Consider the following 21,168-nt stretch of genomic DNA (forward strand, 5'->3'; position numbering starts at 1 on the left):
TTCTTTAAACATTTGTCTTCCCTTCTTCATGACCTGGTCTTTTACCCTTAATATCCTTGTCAATCTTTGCCCCTCATGTCCAGAGACTGTGCTGCCCCCTTCCACCATCTCTTCTTTATCATTGGTTTTCAGCCTGCTATCTGTCATCTCTTCATGTCGTCCCATAATATGCATGGTGGTCTCTGTCGTTGATGTCCATGGAGTTTCTCTGTGCCCCTGATCTCCATGGAAGGTTTCTGTCACTAATCTCCATGGAGGGACTCTTTCCTGATGGCAGGTCTCTGACCCTGATCTCGGAATTTGATCTCCATGGGGCAGCTCTGTCACTGAGGTCTCTGACTGTGGGTCTATGGCCATGATCTCCATCGGGGTTCTCTGACCATGATCTTCATATGGAGTCTGTCTCAGCTCTCAATGGCGGGGGGGTCTTTGGCCCTGATTTCTATGAGGGAGGTCTGTGATCTTGATCTCCATGTATGGTCTCTGCCTTTGGTTTCCACGGGGTGTCTGGGTCCAGATCCTGTGGATATCAGGGCCAGAGACTCACCAAGAAGATAACGGGCATACACCCAACATGTATATGCGATGCAGGGAGACCAGCTTTACAGACCCCCTGGGACACAGAGCCTCCATGGACATCTAGGCCAAGGATCCCCATGTAGATTACAGACTATGATGGAGGAAGACATGAGGGATTGAGAGCTGAAGACCAGGGAAAAAGAAAAGATGGGGAGAAGGGGCAGCAGAGTGGGTAAACATAAAGGGCAAAGATTCACATGGAAATTAAGGGGAAAAGATCAGGTCATGAGGAAGTGAAGAGAAACATGTAAGGAATAGAAGGCGTCAGGGTTATTGCTGCAGAGAACCCCACCAAAGTAATCAGTGGCACAGACACCCCACAGAGATAACTGACAAAGATGCCAAAGATCAGAAACTCAGTATGGAGATCAGAGTCAGAGAACGCCATGGAGACTAGGGACAGAAACGCCCTGTGGAGATCAGAAACAAAGATCCTTGATTTTGATCTGATCTGAGACACACTCCTCAATGAGATCAGGGTCAGAGACTTGCTATGGAGATGAATGCAGGGACACAGACACCCCATTGAAATCAGAGAAAACCCCACATGGAGATGGTAAACAGAGAACCCAATGGAGATTCGTGTCAGAAATCCCCCCAGGAATGGAGACCCCACCATGGGGATCACATTCACAAATCCCCCCAGGAGCAGGGGGGATCATCAAAGACAGGGATCCTGGAAGGAGATCATGGTGTGAGATCCCCTGAGAGATGAGGCAGAAAGAGCTGAACACTAATGAAAAAGGAAAGATGGTGGAAGGGGGCAGCAGAGTGGGTTGAGGTGAGGGGCAAAGATTTACGGGGAAATTTCATGGAAAAGGTCAGGTCATGAGAAGGGAAGAGGAACTCGTAAGGAATAAAGGATGGCAGGGTTATTGTGGCAGAGAACCCCACCAAAGAGATCAGCAGCTCCGACGCCCCACAGAGGGGAGCAACAGAGATCCCCCCTGGAGATCTGCGGCAGAGACCCATTCCGAAGATCTGCGTCAGAGAACCCCTCGGAGATCTGGATCCATGACCGCCCACGGGCAGAGAACTTTCACGGAGATCAGGGCCAGAGACACACGATGAAGACCAGGGGCATAGCCCTCCCGTGAAGCTCACCCCATGGAGATCATGGGCAAAGATCCCCATGGAGATCAGGGACAGAACCCCCATGGAGACCTGTGTCCGAGACCCATTCTGGAGATCGGTGTCAGAGAGGCGCCACGGAGATCAGAGGCAGCTCCTCCATGGAGATCGGGGGCAACAGACCCCACCACGCATGTTCGGGCAACAACACCTCCTGGAGGTCAAGGGTACAGCGCCCTACAGACATTATGGGGAGAGATCCTACACAGAGATCAGAGTCAGAAATCCCTCACGGAAAGCAAGGGCAAATCCCCCCGTTCAGCTCAGAAACAGACCCACCGTGGCTAGCAGGGTCCGAGACGCCCTGGGGGCGGAGACCCTCCATGGACCTCGAGAACCCGAGGACATTAGGGGGTGAGGGGGATGAAGAGAGGAGCCACCAAGCGCTGGAGACCAATGAGAAGGAAGAGATGGGGGAGAGGCCGCAGAGAGCGTGGCCCTGAGGGGCGAAGATTCCCAGATAAATTGTGGGGGGAAGATCAGGTCACGAGAAGGGCAGAGGAACACGTGAGGAGCAGAAGGTGCTGGGCTTATTGTGGCAGAGATCACTTACCGAGGTGATCAGGAACAGAGACGCCATGGAGATCAGAGGCACAGAGCCCCCGGGGAAATCAGGGCCGGGGACCCCCAGGCTAATGAGAGGTCCCGGTATTCGTGGGTGGAATCCCGCCATGAATTCTGGGACAAAGACCCCCCCCTGAGGCCAGGCATAATGATCCCTCATGGAGCTCAAGGTTAGAGACCCCCTATGGAGGTCATTCACACAGACCCCTAGTGGAGATCAAGGGACATCAGGTGCACAGACCCCCCTGGAGCAAAGGCTAAGAGACGTGCTATGGAGAATGTCAGAGGACCCTTATGGAGATCAGGGTCAGAGACGGCCACGGAGATCAGGGTCAGAGACGGCCACGGAGATCAGGGTCAGAGACGGCCACGGAGATCAGGGTCAGAGACGGCCACGGAGATCAGGGTCAGAGACGGCCACGGAGATCAGGGTCAGAGACGGCCATGGAGATCAGGGTCAGAGACGGCCATGGAGATCAGGGACAGAAAACTTCAAGGGAATCGACTGTAGTGACCCTTCCTGGAATTCAGGGACAAAGTCCCCATGTGGAGATCTGTGTCAGAGACCCAGTATAGCGATCGAGGCTAGAGACCCCGCTGTGGAGATCAGGGGCAAAAAGCCCTTAATCATCGACAGATACATGATGAAAATCAGGGTCAGAGACCACCATGGACATCAAGGCAGAAGCCGCAATAGATTTTAGGGGCAGAGACCCTCCATGGAGATCGAGATTCAATATCCCCCGGGGCAGAATCTCCTTAGGGAGACAAGGGGCAGAGGGTGTCAGTAGCCGAGACCCCCCTCCCCCATAGAAATCAGGGGCAGAGAAGGCACAAGGAAGTCGGAGGCAGACTTCAAATCAACATCCAGTTCAGAGACTAGCCATGGAGGTCAGGGAGAGAAAAGAGGGTGGGGATCAGGAGCAGAGACCCCGGATTATGATGGGACTGACCCCTAATAGGGATCAGGGTCAGGCACCCACCATGGAAATCAGGATCAAAGAACCCTCATGGAAATCAGAGTCATAAATGATGCAGGCTGTGGTCCCTTTAAGAAACTTCCTTTCAGATGGATTTATTCCTTTCTGATTCCCAGCCCCTCCAAGCTGATGCATCAACAATTCAGGAAGCTAGGACCTTTGATCCACAAATCCTGGTCAAAAGCATTCGGGCTCTCCCAGCCCCCACCGGATCTGAGCCCCCTTGGGCTGTCCCAGCCCCCGCTCTGATGATCGGCTCAGGTTTCCCAACCCCCACCAAGCAAATTCGAGCCCTCACTGAAACCCAGTGAGGAGCCAACCTGGGACTCACCCACGGCCCCTTCAGCCAAATCTCTCCTCATAAAAGAGCCAAGCTGGGGCCCTCTCTTGGCAGAGGGTCGAAACATGCCCGCTCCATGCCCGGCACCAAAGACTCTCTGCCCACTGGAACGCTGTTTCCGGTGCCCTCTTTTGTCTACCTTCACCTTTTACTAACCAGACTTTATCCTTACTTCCAAACCCCATAATAAACCTCTTTTATCAATCAAGGTTTTGGGGCCTGTAAATTCCTTTCCAGGGGACTCTGGAGCTGCCAGAAGAGAGTCCCCAAAACTCCCTACCCTTGCTCCGAATCCAAAGGGGTTGCAGGGGAGCTCTACCTGACTCCCTGTACCCTGAACCTGCCACTAGACCTCAATTAAACCTAATTTCATTTAGGTACCCCAATTCTAGACCTCATCAAGAAACCCATTATGGAGAACGGGCTTCCAGATCACTCATGGGATCTGTCCCAGAAGCCACCGGTAGAGCCGGCGGGGATCTAATGCTGACCATTAGAATAGATCGAGTCATGTGAGAGGCCGATAAAACACAAGGAGACAGGGAGGCCATTGTGGAGAAGGTCTCTTGACCTTTTAGCTCCGATTTATTTCATCTCTACACAGAATATCTATTTTCCAAATACAGCAGGATTATTAGTGGGCTTTTTTTTTTTTTTTTTTTTTTTTACATTTTTTTCAAAACCAGAACGTGGCCACTGACAAAAGGTGAAAGGTCAGTGCCTCTGGGCTTTCCTCATCCCAGGACTCCAACATAAAAACCAACGCTCCTTATTCTCTACACAAAACTACTTTAAACAAGGGGAAGTTCTAGGAAGCTATGCAGAAACAGCAACAGTGAAGGGGGGATGGGATGGGGGGCAACAGGCCCCTGGCAGGGGAGGGGGAGGGGGCTTCTAAAGTGCAGAGAAAGCTGTGGGCTCCAAGCCCAATTGTTCTCAGGGAAGACCCCCCTCAGGGCCTCGGGCTGCTCGGGGACCCTCAGTGATTTCCGTGGCCCAGGAGGCGTTCAGGGCTCCCCGGCCTGGGTATTGGGGGAAGGCCCGAAGCCCACCCTGAGGCCCCTACCAGGCACCAGAGAGCCCTGAAGCAGCAGCGGGCGTCTCATTTGATGGGCATCTAGCAGGGCAGAGGGAAAAGGAGGCAGAGGAGAGGGGGGAGCAGATCTCCCCATGACACAAGATGCCCGGGGTGTGGGGAAAGGGGGCAGTCTGGGGGTGGGGGTGAGTCAGAAGCAGTGAGGCTGTGGGCAGCCCACCTGGGGTCCTCATTGCCGGCCTGGTGCCTGAGGCAGCAAACACAGGGGCTTGGGCTTCTCCCCACCACTAACCCTGGAGACTGTGGCCTAGCAGAGGCTCCAGCCCTCAGCCCCCCACCAGGCTCGTTCTCCAGGCCCGGGCAGGTTTCTAAGCCGCTTGGCCCCAGCCCGAGCTGCCTGCCCCCCCTCCTGGCACTAAGCCAGGGCCCAGCTGCCAGCTTTTGCTTAAAGCCCTGGGGAGAAATGTCTTCTTGGCGCCCTCACAGCCCAGCTGGGGCAGTTTCCAAGGCCGAGGAAGAGGAAGGCTGGGTGACCTCGTCCTCAGCTGGAGCGCTCGAGCTTAGGGTCCGGGCCTGAGTGTGGAGCCGTGACTGGCTCCTTTGGAAACGCACCAGAGGAGGGGGGGGGGGAGAGAAAGGGCAAAAGCCCCCCAGAGAGGGGAGAGAGCTGGCTCCATTACTGGGGCTCTGGCCCCGGCTGGGCCTCGGGGGCCTCAGGCTCCCCAGGCCTGGGCTCTGCTTGGGAGAAGTTCCTTTCCAGGATGTGCCTCTGGAGGTGGCGAACCCACACCCGCTGGATGGAGAGGGGACCCTGGAACTGCACTTCACAGAATCTGCATTTCAGGGTGTACACGGGGCCCTGAACCGTCACCAAGGACTTCTGGGGAGGGCGGGGGACCAGGGAGGGGGCACACTGGGTTCTGGGAGGTGGCTGTGGCCCAGGGTCCGGTTTCTGCTGAGAGTCACTGGCCTCCCCCCGAGAAGGGCGGGCTTGTCTGTGGGGCCCGACTTCCCTCCCCGGGTGCTTATCCATCAGAGTGAGGCTATGGGGAGCCAAGGTGAGGGGCATGTGTTTGTCCCCATCTCGTCTGGGCCTCGAAGGCCGGCCCATCCCCATTGAGGACCGGCTCCGGCTGCTGTAGGCCTCCACCTTGTGGGGGCGGCTGCGCCTGATGAACTCCCTCAGGGTCTCAATTGGGGAGTCCTTCACAGACCATTCTGTCACCCCAAGTCGCCGCAGGTGAGCCCGAGCGTGGCTGGCCAGTGCCTGGCGCTTCTCAAAATGGAGACCGCACAGCTCGCACCCGGCTTCCCTGGGAGCTTGGGAGCTTTGGCCGTGAATGGGCTCGGTCTTGAGGGGCAGCTCGGGGCGTGTAGGGGTCTTGGCTTTCATCTCCCCAGAGAGAAGTCTTTCGTTGGGCAGCGGCCGCCTTATCACCAGGGGGGTGAGGAAATCAGCAAACGGCTGGGAGGCAAGAGGCGAGAGGGTCATCTCCCGGGCTCCGTCGGCAGGGCCGGGCCCTGGTTTGCCAGGACTGCGGCGCAATGGGGTCAAAGACAGGGCCTGAGGCCCCTTCCCGGAGCATTGGGGCCCATCCTGCCCCCGGGGAGAGGGCGGCCCAGCTGGGGCGGGCTCCTTCCTGATGAGCTGCGCTTCGGCCTTCTTCTCCAGGATCCCTCCAAGAGCGTCAATGGGCGAGCCGGACCACTTGGTCACCCCCATGTGCCGCAGGTGAGAGCGGGCGTGGCAGGCCAGGCCCCTTCGGTCCTCAAAGCCCCCACCACAGAGCTCACAGCGCACGCTGCGGACCGGCTCGGCCCAGGAAGCTGCAGAGACAGAAAGAGGGCGATGGGAGGGGGGACCCCCGATGGGGGAAAACTGGGCTCCCTCCTCTAGGCCGCACCTCCGGAGAGGCCGGCGCTTGTTCTAGGAAGGGGCCCCGGGAGTGCGGGCCCATCCCTTCCCAAAACAAACTTCTCAGTGTCTGACGTCCCTGAGCCCAAACCAGGCCCGGGCTCCGGCCCTTTACCCCCCCAAAGAGCCTCCACAGACCCCTCAAGGCCAGTGTAGGAGGAAGCCCGCCCAGCGCCTTGTCCAAGAGCTCCTAACCCGCCTGTAATCAGCGCCCGGTATGAAGCCCCACGGGGCCGGGGCCAGAGCAGCCACAGGGAGAAGCAGTGACTTAGCAGCTGCCCCTCAGGGGGAGAAGGAGCCTTCTCCTTGCCTTGGCTCCCCGGGCATCCAGGCGGGCCCCTTCCCATTCCAGCCTGGCAGAGCCCCAGATCCCGGTGTGTCTCGGACCTGACTCCCTGCTTTTAGTCCTCCCCCCCTTCACTCAGGGGGTAGCTTACACAGACTCAGGGCTGCCATGTCCTCACGGGGCGAGCGGGGTGCCTCAGGTGGGCGTCCTTCTCCAGGCGGGCTTCCGGTCAACATCTCCCGTCTGATCTCCACCCGCCTCCGTTCGGACTTTAATTTCTCCTGGAGGGAAGGAAGTGGCCGCCCAGGGAACCTCCTCCGAGCAGGTGGGGGGGGAGGGGTGGTTGGTGAGAGGGGGCCACTAGGTGGGCCCTGCTTCTGGGCAGGGGGTGGGAGGTGCAGCCCGGAAGCACTCTGAACCTCCAGGGAGCCCCCAGGGCCCGCAGCCATTGCCTTGGCCAGTGCCTTGGGGCCCGGCGAGGGTGGGTCGGGAGGTCCCCCGGCCGGAGGCTGGGCCTGGCCCTTCAGGATTTCTGTCAGGGTGTCAATGGGCGAGCCCTGGACGTACCACTCGGTCACCCCCATGTCCCCCAGATGGGAGCGCGCGTGGCTGGCCAGGCCTTTTCGGGTCTCAAAGAACTGCCCGCAGAGCTCACAGCGGGGGTCCTGGTCTGGCTCCGGGTCTGCTGAGAGACTGAGAAGAGACGGGGCCACGTCCGGGGCCCAGAATGCCCCCGCAGAGGCGTCCCGCTTCCCCAGAAGGCCGGCCTCCCCCGGGGCCCCCGGCTTGGGCTTCTTGGCCGGTGGGGGGGACAGCGGCGAGAGAGGCGAGACCTCTGCCGGCCCCTCCCGCTCCGCCGGGAGGCGGCTCTGGAAGTCCACGTCTACGGGGGACCCCTCGGCATCCGGGCGGCTCCCCCCCGGCTGGCGCAGGTGGGCTCTGGGCTGAATGGGCGGGCCCTTTATGGTCTCACACCGGGCCCCGAACAACAGGCAGTCCAGCTGTCTGCCCAAATCTCCATCTAAAGTGAGGTTCAGGGGCCCCTCCTCCTCTGGCCGGGGCCCCTGCGCCTTCGGGGAGCCCGGCGGGGCGCCCGGGGGCAGCCTGGGGCTCTCGTCCTGGGGGTGCTGGGGTGGGGGGGAAAGGCCCTTGGAGGAGAAGCCAGGGGGTGACCCGATGGCCTTGTTCAGGGGGGTCTCAGGGGGTCCGTCACCTGCCTTGCTGAGGGCGCACAGGCCCGGGCGGGGAGAGGCCGTTGCCTCCTTTGGGGAGCCCGAGGGCTCGGCCGGGGGCGGGGGCGGGGGGCTGCTGGGGTTGCCCTTCTGTTCTGTCAGCTCCTGGGGCGGGGGGATGGGGGCCCGGCTCCCCTCCGCCTCGGACGCCCCTGGCTGGCGCGGGTGGGAGCGCGCCTGGCGGGAAACGCTTTTTCGGGCCTTAGAACGGGCCGGGCCCAGCTCCCAGGTCGGGTTCTGGGCTCTGAGGTCTGGGCCTTCTCGGGTGCTCCCACGGGGGCCCTCTGCGGCCATCTTGTCCCCCTCCCTGCCGGGGCCCGACCGGGGGGCCCTGGGGGAAGACGCTGCTTGGGGAGCGGGGGCGAGGCCCGCTCTGGCCCCCGGCTCTTCTTCCTCAGAAGCCAAAACTGGGGCGGCCCCCGCCGGTGCTACCCTGGCTCTGGCTCTGGCTCTGGCTCCGGCTCCGGCTGCTGCTGCGGCTCCGGCTCCGGCTCCGGCTCGGACCAGTCCCTTGGTGGTGCGGGAGCAAGTGGCAGGGACGCTGGAAGCGCGGCTGGAACAGCGTGGGCCGCGACGTAGGCGTCGGCGGGAGCTGAGGGCCGGGATGTGCGTGCTCCCGGCGCCCTCCGCCCCCTGCGCTTCTTCGTCTCCCTCCCCCTCCCGGGAGCTTTTATCAGTGGGCGCTGGTCCGTGGGCGCGGAGCGGCCGCCCCAGCAAGGGCAGGAGTGTTGCAAGGAACGTGGAAATCACCAAAACAATGTCTGGACAGGTATACATATTGTATTTAATTTCTACTTTAACATGTTTAACGTGCTGGGCTCAACCTGCCATCTTCGGGGGGAAGGAGGGGAAAAATTAGACCAAAAGGTTTGCTAATTGTCAATGCTGAAAAGTTGCCTATGCTTCTATCTGGTAAATAAAAACTATTAAAAGTAAATAAAAATAAACTGTAGTAATGCCCATCAAATTAAAAAAAGAAGGAAAGAATGTGTATGTTCCTCATAGACCCCTCCCCCAAGTGCCCGGACATTAAGAACAGGGAATGAGATCCAATAAGAGATGAGAGACAGCTGGAGACCCAAGAAAAGAAGAGATGGTGGGAGGGCCAGCAGAGCGTGGGGCGATGAGGGCAAAGATTCACAGGGAAAATAGTGGGCAACGATCAGCTCATGAAGAAGGGAGGAGAAACGTGTAAAGAATAAAGGATGGCAGGGTTATTGTGGCAGACACTTTACAAAGGAGTTCAGAGGCAGAACCCCTCCCCTCCCCCGGGGAGATCGGGCTAGAAACCCCACATGGATATGTGTGTCAGAGACTGTTATGGAGATCTGGCTCAGAGATTCCTTATGGAGATCTGGCTCAGAAGAACCCTCTGGGAACAGGGCCAGAGACTCCTCATGAAGAACGCAGACATAGTCCCCCATGAAGATGAGAGGAAGGGACGCACATGGAGTTCACATTCATAGACACTCCACGGAAATCAGGGGCAAAGACACTCAGGGAGATCACATGGACATCTGGGTTACACATCCCAATAGAGAGAAGGGTCAGAGATTCTGCAGGGATATCAGGTTGCAAGGACCCCCCAGGGCCTGAACTTCCTCATGGACACCAAGGAAACCCCCCCCCATGGAGATCAGGGTCAAAGACCCCCCCATGGAAATCACAGCTTGACATTCACTAAGAGATTATGTAGATACAACTGAAAACTAAGATAAAGAAGGGATGGTGCAAGGGGATAGCAGAGTGTGTGGAGATGAAGGACGAACGTTCACAGGGAAAGGAGAGCAGAAAGATCAGGTCATGGGGAAAGACAGAGAAAGGTGTAAGGAGTAAAAGGTAGCAGGGTTATTTTGGCAGAAATTCCACCAAGGAGATGGGGGCTGAGACCCTCACGGAGATCACAGGCACAAAACCCACTGAAAATCATTGCTTGGGGTCCCCATTGGGAAGTGAGAAGATCCCCCATGGATATTGGAAGCAAAGAGCCCTTATAGAGAGCAGTTGCAATAATCCCCAAATGAGATCAGAGAGAGAGACCCCCCCATGGAGATCATGATCACAGACCCCTAAGAAGTTCAGAAGCAGACCTCTCAAAAACATCTGGATCTGAGACCCCCCCCCCCAGGGAGGTCAGGAACACAAATAAACCCATGGGGATCATGGGGATTAAGGTCAGAGAACTTGCATCTAGATCAGGGTGCAAGACCCCTCAGGGGAAGAGCGCCCTTATGGAGATGGGGACCAGGGATAAAGAGCCCCCATGTAGAGCAGGGTGAGAGATCAGAGCAGACCCCTGGATGTTAGCAGCAGAGCCCCTCTGTGGAGATCAGTAGCACAGAGCCTACATGGAAATCAGGGTGTGTGTGATGAGAGGCACAGGTATGTAAAGGTAGAAACCCCCCTAATATCCATCAGGGTCAGAGACCACATATGGAGCTCAGAGCAGACCCCCCATAGTTCTTAGAACCAGTGACCCCCATGAGCGTTCTATGACCTTTATCTCCATGGTGGTCTGCCACAATCTTTATGGGGGGTTTCTGACCCTGATCTCCATGGGGGTTCTCAAACCCTGATTTTTATAGGCTGTCTCTGATTTTGACCTTTGTGAGGGGTCTCCATCCTTGATGTACATGGAGGGTCTCTACTCCCATGAGGTTTGAGACCCTCATCTCAACTGTGGATCTCTCCTCCTCATCTCCATAGAGGTCACAGAGTCTAAACTCTTTCTTTCTTTTTTATTAAAGCTTTTTATTTTCAAAGCATATGCACAGATAATTTGATCCTTGCAAAACCTTGTGTTTCAAGTTTTCCCCTTCTCCCCCCAACCCCTCCTCTGGATAGCAGGTAATCCAATATATGCTAAACACGTTACAATATATGTTAAATCCAATATTTGTATATATATTTATTCAATTATCTTGCTGCACAAAAAAAAAATGAGATAAAAAAAATGAGAAAGAAAAAAAAACACAAGGAAACAACAAGATTGAAAATGCTATGCTGTGATCCACATCAATTCCTACATTCCTCTCTCTAGGTGTAGATGATTCTCTTCATCACAAGAACCTTGAAACTGGCCTCAATCATCTCAGTGTGGGGAAGAGTCATATCCATCACAATTGATCATCATATAGTATTGTTGTTGAAGTATATAATGATCTCCTGTCCTGCTCCTTTCACTCAGCATCAGTTCATGTAATTCTCTCCAAGCCTCTCTGTATTCATCCTGCTGATTGTTTCTTATGGAACAATAATATTCCATAATATTCATATAGCATCACTTATTCAGCCATTCTTCAACTGACGGGCATCCACTTAGTTTCCAATTTTTTCCACTACAAAGAGGGCTGCCACAAACAATTTTGCACAGCTGTTTTTCTTTCCTTCCTTTAATATCTCTTTAGGATCTAAGTCCAGCAAAAACACTGCTGGATCAAAGGGTATGCACAGTTTGATAACTTTTTGGGCATAGTTCCAGATTGCTCCAGAATGGTTGGATTCTTTCACAACTCCACCAACAATGCACCAGTGTCCCAGTTTTCCCATATCCCCTCCAACATTCAGCATTATCTTTTCCTGTCATCCTACCAATCTGAGAGTTGTGTAGTGGTATCAAAGAGTTGTCTTCACTTGCATTTGTCTGATCAATAGTAATTTAGAGTATCTTTTCATATGACTAGAAATGACAATTTCTTCATCTGAAAATTGTCTGTTCATATCCTTTACAGAAAGGTGTAAGAAATGGGGAGGGCTATTTGAGGGAGATGGTGATCAGAAGCAAAATATTGGGGAGGAGAGAGAGGGGAAAGAAAAGGAGGGGTAAATAGGATGGCAGGAAATACAGAATTAGTTATTGTAACTGTGAATGTGAATGGGATTAGCTTTCCCACAAAATTGAAGCGGAAAGCAGACTGGATTAAAAGCCAGAATCCTACAATAAATTGCTTACCAAAAAAAACCACATTTAATGCAGAGTGATACATACAGAGTAAAAGTAAAAGGCTGGAGCTGTATCTATTATGCTTCAGGTGAAGTCAAAAAAGCAGGGGTAGCCATCCTTATCTCAGATCAAGCAAAAGCAAAAATAGACCTAATTATGAAAAACAAGGAAGGAAGCTACATCTTGCTAAAGGGTACCACAGATAATGAGGCAATATCAATACTAAACATATATGCACCAAGTGGTATAGCATTCAGATTCCTAGAGAAGTTGAGAGAACTGCAAGAAGAAATAGATGGCAAAACTATACTAGTGGTGGATCTCAACTTTCCTTTCTCAGAATTAGATAATGAACCACAAAATAAATAACAGAAAAGTTAAGGAGGCAAATAGAATTTTAGAAAATTTAGGTATGATAAATCTTTGGAGAAAATTGAATAGAAACAGAAAGGAATATACTTTTTTTCTCAGTGTTTCATTGAACCTATACAAAAACTGACCATGTATTAGCCCATAAAATCTAAAAATTAAATGCAGAAAGGCAGAAATAGTAAATGTATTTTTAAGATCATGATGCAATAAAAATCATTTGCAATAAAAGGCTGGGGGAAAATACACTAAACATTACTTGGAAACTAAATAATCTAATCCTAAAGAATGAATGGGTGAAACAACAAATCATAGACACAAGCAATAGCTTCATTCAAGACAATAATAACAAGGAGACAACATACCAAAATTTATGGGATGCAGCCAGAGAGGTTATTAGGGGAAATTTTATATCTCCAGATGCTTACTTTTATATAATAGAGAAAGAGAATATCAATAAATTGGGCTTGCAACAAAAAAAAAGCTAGAAAAAGAACAAATTTAAAACTCCCAATTAAATGCCAAATTTGAAATTCTGAATTATCAATCTCTCTAAAAGGAGAGATTAATAAAATTAATAAGAAAACCTTTGAATTAATAAGTAAAACTAAGAGTTGGGTTTTTTATAGCTTTTTATTTACAAGATATATGCATGAGTAATTTTTCAGCATTGACAATTGCAAAACTTTCTGTTCCAATTTTTCCCCTCTTTCCCCCCACCCCTTCCCCAGATGGCAGGTAGACCAATACATGTTAAATATGTTCAAGTATTTGTTAAATACAATATAGGTATATATATCCATACTGTTATTTTGCTGCACAAAAAAATCAGACTTTGAAATAATGTACAATTAACCTGTGAAGGAAATAAAAAATGCAGGTAGACAAAAACAGAGGGATTGGAAATGTTATGTAGTGGTTCTCACTCATTTCATAGAGTGCTTTCACTGGGTGTAGCTGGTTCTATTTATTATTGAACAAATGGAACTGATTTGGTTCACCTAAGAGTTGGTTTAAGAAAAAAAAAACCAATAAAATAGATAAACATTTAGTTAATTTGATTAGAAAAAAGAAAGAAGAATATCAAATTGTTAGTCTCAAAAATGAAAAGGGAGAACTTTCCACCAATGAACAATAATTAGGAGTTATTTTGCCCAACTATATGGCCAATAAATTTGATAATTTAAGTTAAATGGAGGAATATCTACAAAAATATCGATTGCCCAGGTTAACAGAATAGGAAATAAATTATTTAAATTGTCCCATTTTAGAAAAAGAAATAGAACAAGCTCTTAATAAACGCCCCAAGAAAAAAATCTCAGGATAGCTAGTTGGTATTGTGGATAGAGCACCAGCCCTGAAGTCATGAGGATCTGAGTTCAAATCTGGTCTCAGACACTTAACACTTCCTAGCTGTGTGACCTTGGGCAAGTCACTTAACCCTAATTGCCTCAGCAAGAAAGGAAAGAAGGAAGGAAGGAGGGAGGGAAGGAGGGAAGGAAGGAAGAAAAACTGAAAAAATAGGGAAAGAAGGAGTCCTATCAAATTCCTTTTATGACACAAACATGATGTTGATAGCTAAACCAGGTAAGGGGAAAACAGAGAAAGAAAATTATAGATCAATTTCCCTAATGAATATTGATGCAAAAATCAAATAAAAAAATTAGCAATTAGATTACAGAAAGTCATTCCCAGGATAATACACTATAACCAAATAGGAATGCAAGGCTGGCTCAATATTAGGAAAACTATCATAATTGACTATATCAATAAACCAAACTACCAAAATCATATAATTATCTCAAAAGATGCAGCAAAAAAATTTGATAAATCCAACACCCATTCTTACTGAAAACACTAGAGAGTATAGGAAAAAATGGAGGTTTCCTCAAAATGATCAGTAGCATCTGTTTAAAACCATGACTCCCAAATAAGACCAGGGGTGAAACAAAGTTGTCCAGTATCACCATTATTATTCAATATTGTACTAGAAATGTTAGCTTTGACAATAAGAGAAGAAAAAGAGATGAAAATGAGGAAACGAAATTAGCACTCTGTGCAAATGATATGACAGTATACTTAGAAAACCCTAGAGAATCAACTAAAAACTGCTAGAAACAATTCACAATTTTACAAAATTGTGGGATATGAAATAAATCCACATAAATCATCAACATTTTTATATATTACCAACAAAGTCCAACAGCAAGAGATACAAAAAGAAATTCCATTGAAAATAAGTTAATACATATTTGACATGCATGGGACTACCTGCCATCTAGGGGAGGGGAAAAGTTGAAATAGAAGTTTTTCCAAGGGTCAATGTTGAAAAATTATTCATGCATGTGTTTTGTATATAAAAAGGTATAATAAAAAATAAAATTATAAAAAAAGAAAATAACTTTTAATAATATAAAATATTTGGGAATCAACCTGCCAAGGAAATGTCAGGAAATATATGAACACAACTACAAAACACTTGCCACACAAATAAAATCAGATCTAATCAATTGGAAAATATCATGTGCTCATGGGTAAGCCAGCGCATATGATAAATATGACAAATTGTGATAAATGAGAAACCCAAAGACCCCAGCTTTTAGGATAAAAACAAATTATTTGACAAAAACTGCTGGGACAATTGGAAACAGGCATGGCAGACACTAGGCTCTAACCCACATCTAACACCACATACCAAGATAAGGTTGAAAGGGTTCAAGATTTAGCAATAAAGAGTGAGATTATCAGCAAATTAGAAAAAAAAAACCTTTCCCAGTAAGATCAGGAGTGAAACAAGGTTGCCCACTATCACCATTAGTATTCAATATTGTATTAAAAACGCTAGCCTCAGCAATAAGAGTTGAGAAAGAGATTAAAGGAATTAGAGTTGGTAATGAGGAAATTAAATTATCACTCTTTGCAGATGACATGATGGTATACTTAGAGAGCCCCAGAGATTCTACTAAAAAGCTATTAGAAGTAATTCACAACTTTAGCAAAGTTGCACGATACAAAATAAACCCACATAAATCCTCAGCGTTTTTACATATCACCAACAAAATGCAACAGCAAGAGATACAAAGAGAAATTCCATTCAAAACAACTGTCTATAGTATAAAATATTTGGAAATCTATCTACCAAAGAAAAGTCAGGAATTATACGAGCAAAATTACAAAACACTTGCCACAAAAATAAAGTCAGATTTAAATAATTTAAAAGACATTCAGTGCTCTTGGATAGGCCGAGCGAATATAATAAAGATGACAATACTCCCCAAACTAATCTATTTATTTAGTGCTATAACAATCAGACTCCCAAGAAACTATTTTAATGACCTAGAAAAAATAACAACAAAATTCATATGGAAGAACAAAAGGTCGAGAATTTCAAGGGAACTAATGAAAAAAAAAATCAAATGATGGTGGCCTAGCTGTACCTGATCTAAAACTATACTATAAAGCAGCAGTCACCAAAACCATTTGGTATTGGCTAAGAAATAAATTTGTTGATCAGTGGAATAAGTTAGGTTCACAAGACAAAATAGTCAATAACTATAGCAATCTAGTGTTTCACAAACCCACAGATCCCAACTTTTGGAATAAGAATTTATTATTTGACAAAAACTGGAAATTAGTTTGGCAGAAATTAGATATGGATCCACACTTAACACCATATACCAAGATAAGATCAAAATGGGTCCATGATTTAGGCATGAAGAACGAGCTCATAAATAAATTAGAGGAACAGAGGATAGTTTACCTCTCAGACTTGTGGAGGAGGAAGGAATTTGTGACCAAAGCCTTTGTACAAACAAAACTAATACAAACAAGATTAAAAGGGAAGCAACAAACTGGGAAAATATTTTTACAGTTAAAGGTTCTGATAAAGGCCTCATCTCCAAAATATACAGAGAATTGACTTTAATTTATAAGAAATCAAGCCATTCTCCAATTGATAAATGGTCAAAGGATATGAACAGACAATTTTCAGATGATGAAATGAAAACTATTTCCACTCACATGAAAGAGTGTTCCAAATCACTATTGATCAGAGAAATGCAAATGAAGACAACTCTGAGATACACACCTGTCAGATTGGCTAAGATGACAGGAACAAATAATGATGAATGTTGGTGGGGATGCAAGAAAACTGGGACACCGAGGCATTGTTGGTGGAGTTGTGAACGAATCCAACCATTCTGGAGAGCAATCTGGAATTATGCCCAAAAAGTTATCAAACTGTGCATACCCTTTGACCCAGCAGTGCTACGACTGGGCTTATATCCCAAGAAAATACTAAAGAAGGGAATTTATGTGCCAAAATGTTTGTGGCAGCCCTTTTTGTAGTGGCTAGAAACTGGAAAATGAATGAATGTCCATCAACTGGAGAATGGTTGGGTAAATTATGGTATATGAAGGCTATGGAATATTATTGCTCTGTAAGAAATGACAGATTGATAGAAGGATGAATACAGAGAGGGTTGGAGAGACTTACATCAACTGATGCTGAGTGAAATGAACTTCAACAACAATACTGTGTGAGGATGTATTCTGATGGAAGTGGATATCTTCAACAAAGAGAAGATCTAATTCAGTTCCAATGGATCAGTGATGGACAGAATCAGTTACACACAGAGAAGGAACACTGGGAAATGAGTGTCAACTGTTTGCATTTTTTCCCCAGATTATTTTTACCTTATGAATCCAATTCTTCCTGTGCAATAAGAAATTCAGTTCTGCACACATATATTGTATCTAACATATTTAACATGTATAAGACTGCCTGACATCTAGGAGAAGGGGGGGAGGGAAGGAAAGGAAAAATTAGAACAGAAGTGAGTGCAAGGGATAGTGTTGTAAAAAATTACCCATGCACATGTACTGTTAAAAAAAGTTATAATTATAAAATAACATTTTTAAAAAAGAAAATAAAAAGGTTAGTTAACCTCTGAGATCTGTAGAGAAGGAAGGAATTTGTGACCAAAGGAGATCAAATTCAGAGACCATCCAAGTCAGAAACCATTTATGGAAATCACTGTCATAAACTCCCTCTGGGAAAGAGACCCCCCAATAACACCAAGGACAGAGATCTCCATTAGAGATTAAGGGCCAATACTCCCCAAGGCAAAGTCCCCTCATAGAGACCAGGGGCATGGACTTCACTTGGGGATTAGTGTTGGGGTCACCCCATGAAGTTCAGAGGCAGACTTCTCATGGACATCTGGCCCTGAGATCCTCCATGGAGGTCAGGAACACCGACAACCTCTGCAGATCAAAGGCACAGACCATACATGGAGATCAAGGTTAGTGACACACCTTAAAAAATCATCACAAAGACTTCAGTTGAGATCACAGACAGACAAATTTGGAGATCATGGTTAGAGATCCACCACTGAAATCAGGGGCAGAGACAGCCAAGGCTTAGAGACCCTCCATGGCCATCAAGGACAGAGATGACCCATGGAGATTAGATGCAGAGACCAACCATAAAAATGATGGTCAGAGACCACATGTGAGGAGCAGAGTATGGAACCCTTATGTAGACCAATGTCAGATCCTTTCACCTGGGAAAGTGACCCCACCATGGAGATCACATCACAGATCCTCCATGAAGATCAGTGTCAGAGACCAATTATGGACATCAGGGTCAGAGATTCCCCATATTCCCATCAGTGTTCAACACCCCACAGGGACTAAGACCACTTATGCAGACCAGGAAACAAAGATCTCCCATGGAAAACAGAGACAGACTTCCCATGGAGATGAAAATCAAAGTAAAAACCACAAATCCCCCATGAGGATCAAATCCAGAGACTGCCAATGAAAATCAGGGTCAGAGAACTCCCATGGAGATTAGGTGAGAGACTGTCTATGGAGATTAATGTCAGAACATCCTCCCAGTGAAAGAGCCCCTCCATGGATGTCAAGGACAGAGACTCTCACATAGATCACAGGTGAGATGGATAAAAAGATGAGAAACAGAGAGCTGAAGAACAAGGAAAAAGAAGAGATCGTGAAAGTGGGCAGCAGAGTGTGTGGAGATGAGGGACAAAGATTCACAGGGAAATTAGGGGGAAAAGATCAGGTCATGAAGAAGGGAAGAAAAACATATTAGGAATAGAAGGTGGTTCTTGTTAGTGTTATTGTTGCTGAGACCCCACCAAGAAATCTGGGGAAGCCCCATGTAGGTCAGGGACACTGACATCACATAGAAACCAAAGGCAGGGACTACACATGGAGATGAAGATCAGAGATCTCCCTTGGAAATCACTGCAAAACTCCTAATTGACATCAGAGACAGACCGTGTATAGAGATCATTGTTAAAGACCCACAATGGAGATCAGGATCAAGGACCCCAGGGGATAGAGGCCCCTCATGGACATCAAATACAAAGATGCCCCATTGAGATCAAATTCAGAGACTGAACATAAATATCAGGGTAAGAGAATCCCCAAGGAAATCAGGGCCAGAGACCCCACAAGAAGAGCAAAAGCCAATCACTCAAGGGCCCAATACAGATCAGAAGCAGAGTTCTCCTGGACATCTGTGTCAGAGAGCCCCTAGAGAGATCAGAGTTACAGAGGACCTATAGAGACCAAAGGCAGGGACCACATACAATAAATCAAGATCAGGGACCTCCGCATGGAAATCAGGGGCAATGATCCCTAATTGAGATCAGAGATAGACTCTGTATAAAGATCATGGTCAGAGAACAACCATGGAGATCAGGGGCAGATACCCCAATGGAGATCAGGGTTATAGACTTCCAGGGACAGAGACCCTCCATGGACCTCCATGAGAGAGACACCCCTTGGAGATCAAATTGAGAGCCTGACCATAAAAATGAGGTTCAAAGAACCTTCATGGAGGTCCACATCAGAGATACCCTAGGGAGATCAGTGTCAAAAACCCACTGGTGGGAAAGAGACCTCCCTGGAGAGCAGGGACATAAATCTTCTATGGAGATAAGAGTTACAAATCCACGGGGGCAGAGAAACTACATGGACTTCAATGACAGAGACTCTCATGTAGATCACGGGGTGACATAAATGAAGAAATGGTGGATAGAGCACTGAAAACCAAAGAAAAACAGAGATGGTAGAAGGGGGCTTAGTATGTGGAGATCAGGGCAAAGATTCAAAGGGTAAAAGATCAGTTCATGAAGAAGGGAAGAGAAAAGTGTAAGGAATAAAAGATGGAGAGGTTATTGTGGCAGATTGCCTACAAAGGAGATCAGGCAGAAACTGCCCCATGGAGATCAGGGATGAAGCTCCTACATAGAGATCTGCATCAGAGACCCATTATGAAGATCTAAGTCAGTGATACCCTTAGGAGATCAGGATCCAAGATGCCAAAGGGTAGAGAAGCTCTATTTTGATTAGGGTCAGAGATCCTATATGGAGATCAGGGTATAAGACCCCCCAGAGAAAGAGTTCCCTCATGGTGACCAGGGACACAGACCCTCCATGGAGATCATCAACAAAGGGCATCCATGGAATTCTGGATCACAGAAGTCTCCGGGGCAGAGATCCTCCATGAAGATGAGATCCAGGATGCTCCAATGGAGTTCAGGTTCATAGAAACTCCTTGGAAATCAGGGTCAAAGACCCCCATGGAGATCCTATGCAGAGCCCTCATGGAGGTCAGGTCAGAGATCATCCATGGAGATCAGGATGCAAGATCTCTTCATGGACATTAAGGATAGATAACTCCAGTGGAGATCACAGTCCCATACCACCTGGGCAGGGCCCTGTTATAGAGACCAGAGGAAGAGACCTCAAATGGAGATTAGATTTGGAGTACCCCAGTGGAGCTCAGTGGCAGAAATCAGGCAATCAGGGCCAGAGACTTCCAATGAAGATTAGAAGCAGATTTCTCATGGACATCCATGTCTGAGACCGCCCATGGAGGTCAGGGATACAGAAAACCCATGGAACCAAAAACACAAACCACACATGGAACAGACTCCCTCCCTTGGAAATCAGTGCAAAGACTCCCAGTTGAGATCATATGGAGATCATGGTTAGAGACCCACCTTGAAGATCAGGGGAAGAGATCCAAGGGCTTAGAGACACTCCATGGACATCAAGGACAGAGATGCCTCATAGAGATCAAATGCAGAAATTGACCGTAATAAGAGGCTCAATGAGCCCCTATGGAGATCAGTGTCAAAAAACCTCCTCCTGAGAAAGACCCCACATGGAGATCAAGGTAAGAGACCAATTATGGAGAACAGGGCCAAAGATCCCTTATGGATTTCAGGATCCAAGACACCCAAGAAGAAAAGGCCCCTTATGCAAACCCCACAAAATGAAATCAGAGACAGACCTCCCATGGAGATAAGATTTAGAATCAAAAACAAAACCCCCTATGGATATCAAATTTAGGGACTGTCAGAGAAGCCCCATGGAGGTTAGGGTGAAAGATCTCTACTAAGATCAGAGGCAGAGAGATTTACCGTGAAGATCACAGGCATAGACCCATCTAGGGATATCAGTGTCAGAAACCCCAACAGAAGAAGGGACCTTCCATGAATATCAAATTTCACATGTAGATCACCAGGTGAGCTAGAAGAAAAGATGAAAGGGAGAGAAAAACCAATGAAAAAAAGAGATGTTGGATAGGGGCAGTAGAATGTGTAGATATGAGTGGGTGAGGTTCATAAGGAATTTAGGGGGCAAATTTCAGGTCATGAAGAAGGGAAGAGAAATGCATAAGGAATACAAAGTTTCAGGGTTACTATTGCAGAAACCTCACCAAGGAGTTCAGGGGCAGGGACCCCGTGGAGATCA

General features: G+C 48.3%; 1 protein-coding gene and 1 long non-coding RNA gene across 2 annotated transcripts in view; one reads left to right on the forward strand and one right to left on the reverse strand.

Annotated features, from left to right (window-relative positions):
- Nucleotides 1–21,168, forward strand: part of LOC141548751 (uncharacterized) — a 129,063-nt gene that overhangs the window by 71,150 nt on the left and 36,745 nt on the right. The window lies entirely within an intron of this gene.
- On the reverse strand, nucleotides 4,146–8,689 carry LOC141548676 (protein Wiz-like). Its single transcript, XM_074277732.1, has 2 exons — nucleotides 6,983–8,689; nucleotides 4,146–6,457 (listed from the first exon to the last, which is right to left on the reverse strand). Exons 1-2 carry the CDS (start codon nucleotides 8,355–8,357, stop codon nucleotides 5,307–5,309), a joined length of 2,526 nt encoding a protein of 841 aa, XP_074133833.1. The 5' UTR covers nucleotides 8,358–8,689; the 3' UTR covers nucleotides 4,146–5,306.

The sequence above is a fragment of the Sminthopsis crassicaudata genome, chromosome X, assembly GCF_048593235.1.
Source record: "Sminthopsis crassicaudata isolate SCR6 chromosome X, ASM4859323v1, whole genome shotgun sequence".
NCBI classification, from domain to species: domain Eukaryota; kingdom Metazoa; phylum Chordata; class Mammalia; order Dasyuromorphia; family Dasyuridae; genus Sminthopsis; species Sminthopsis crassicaudata.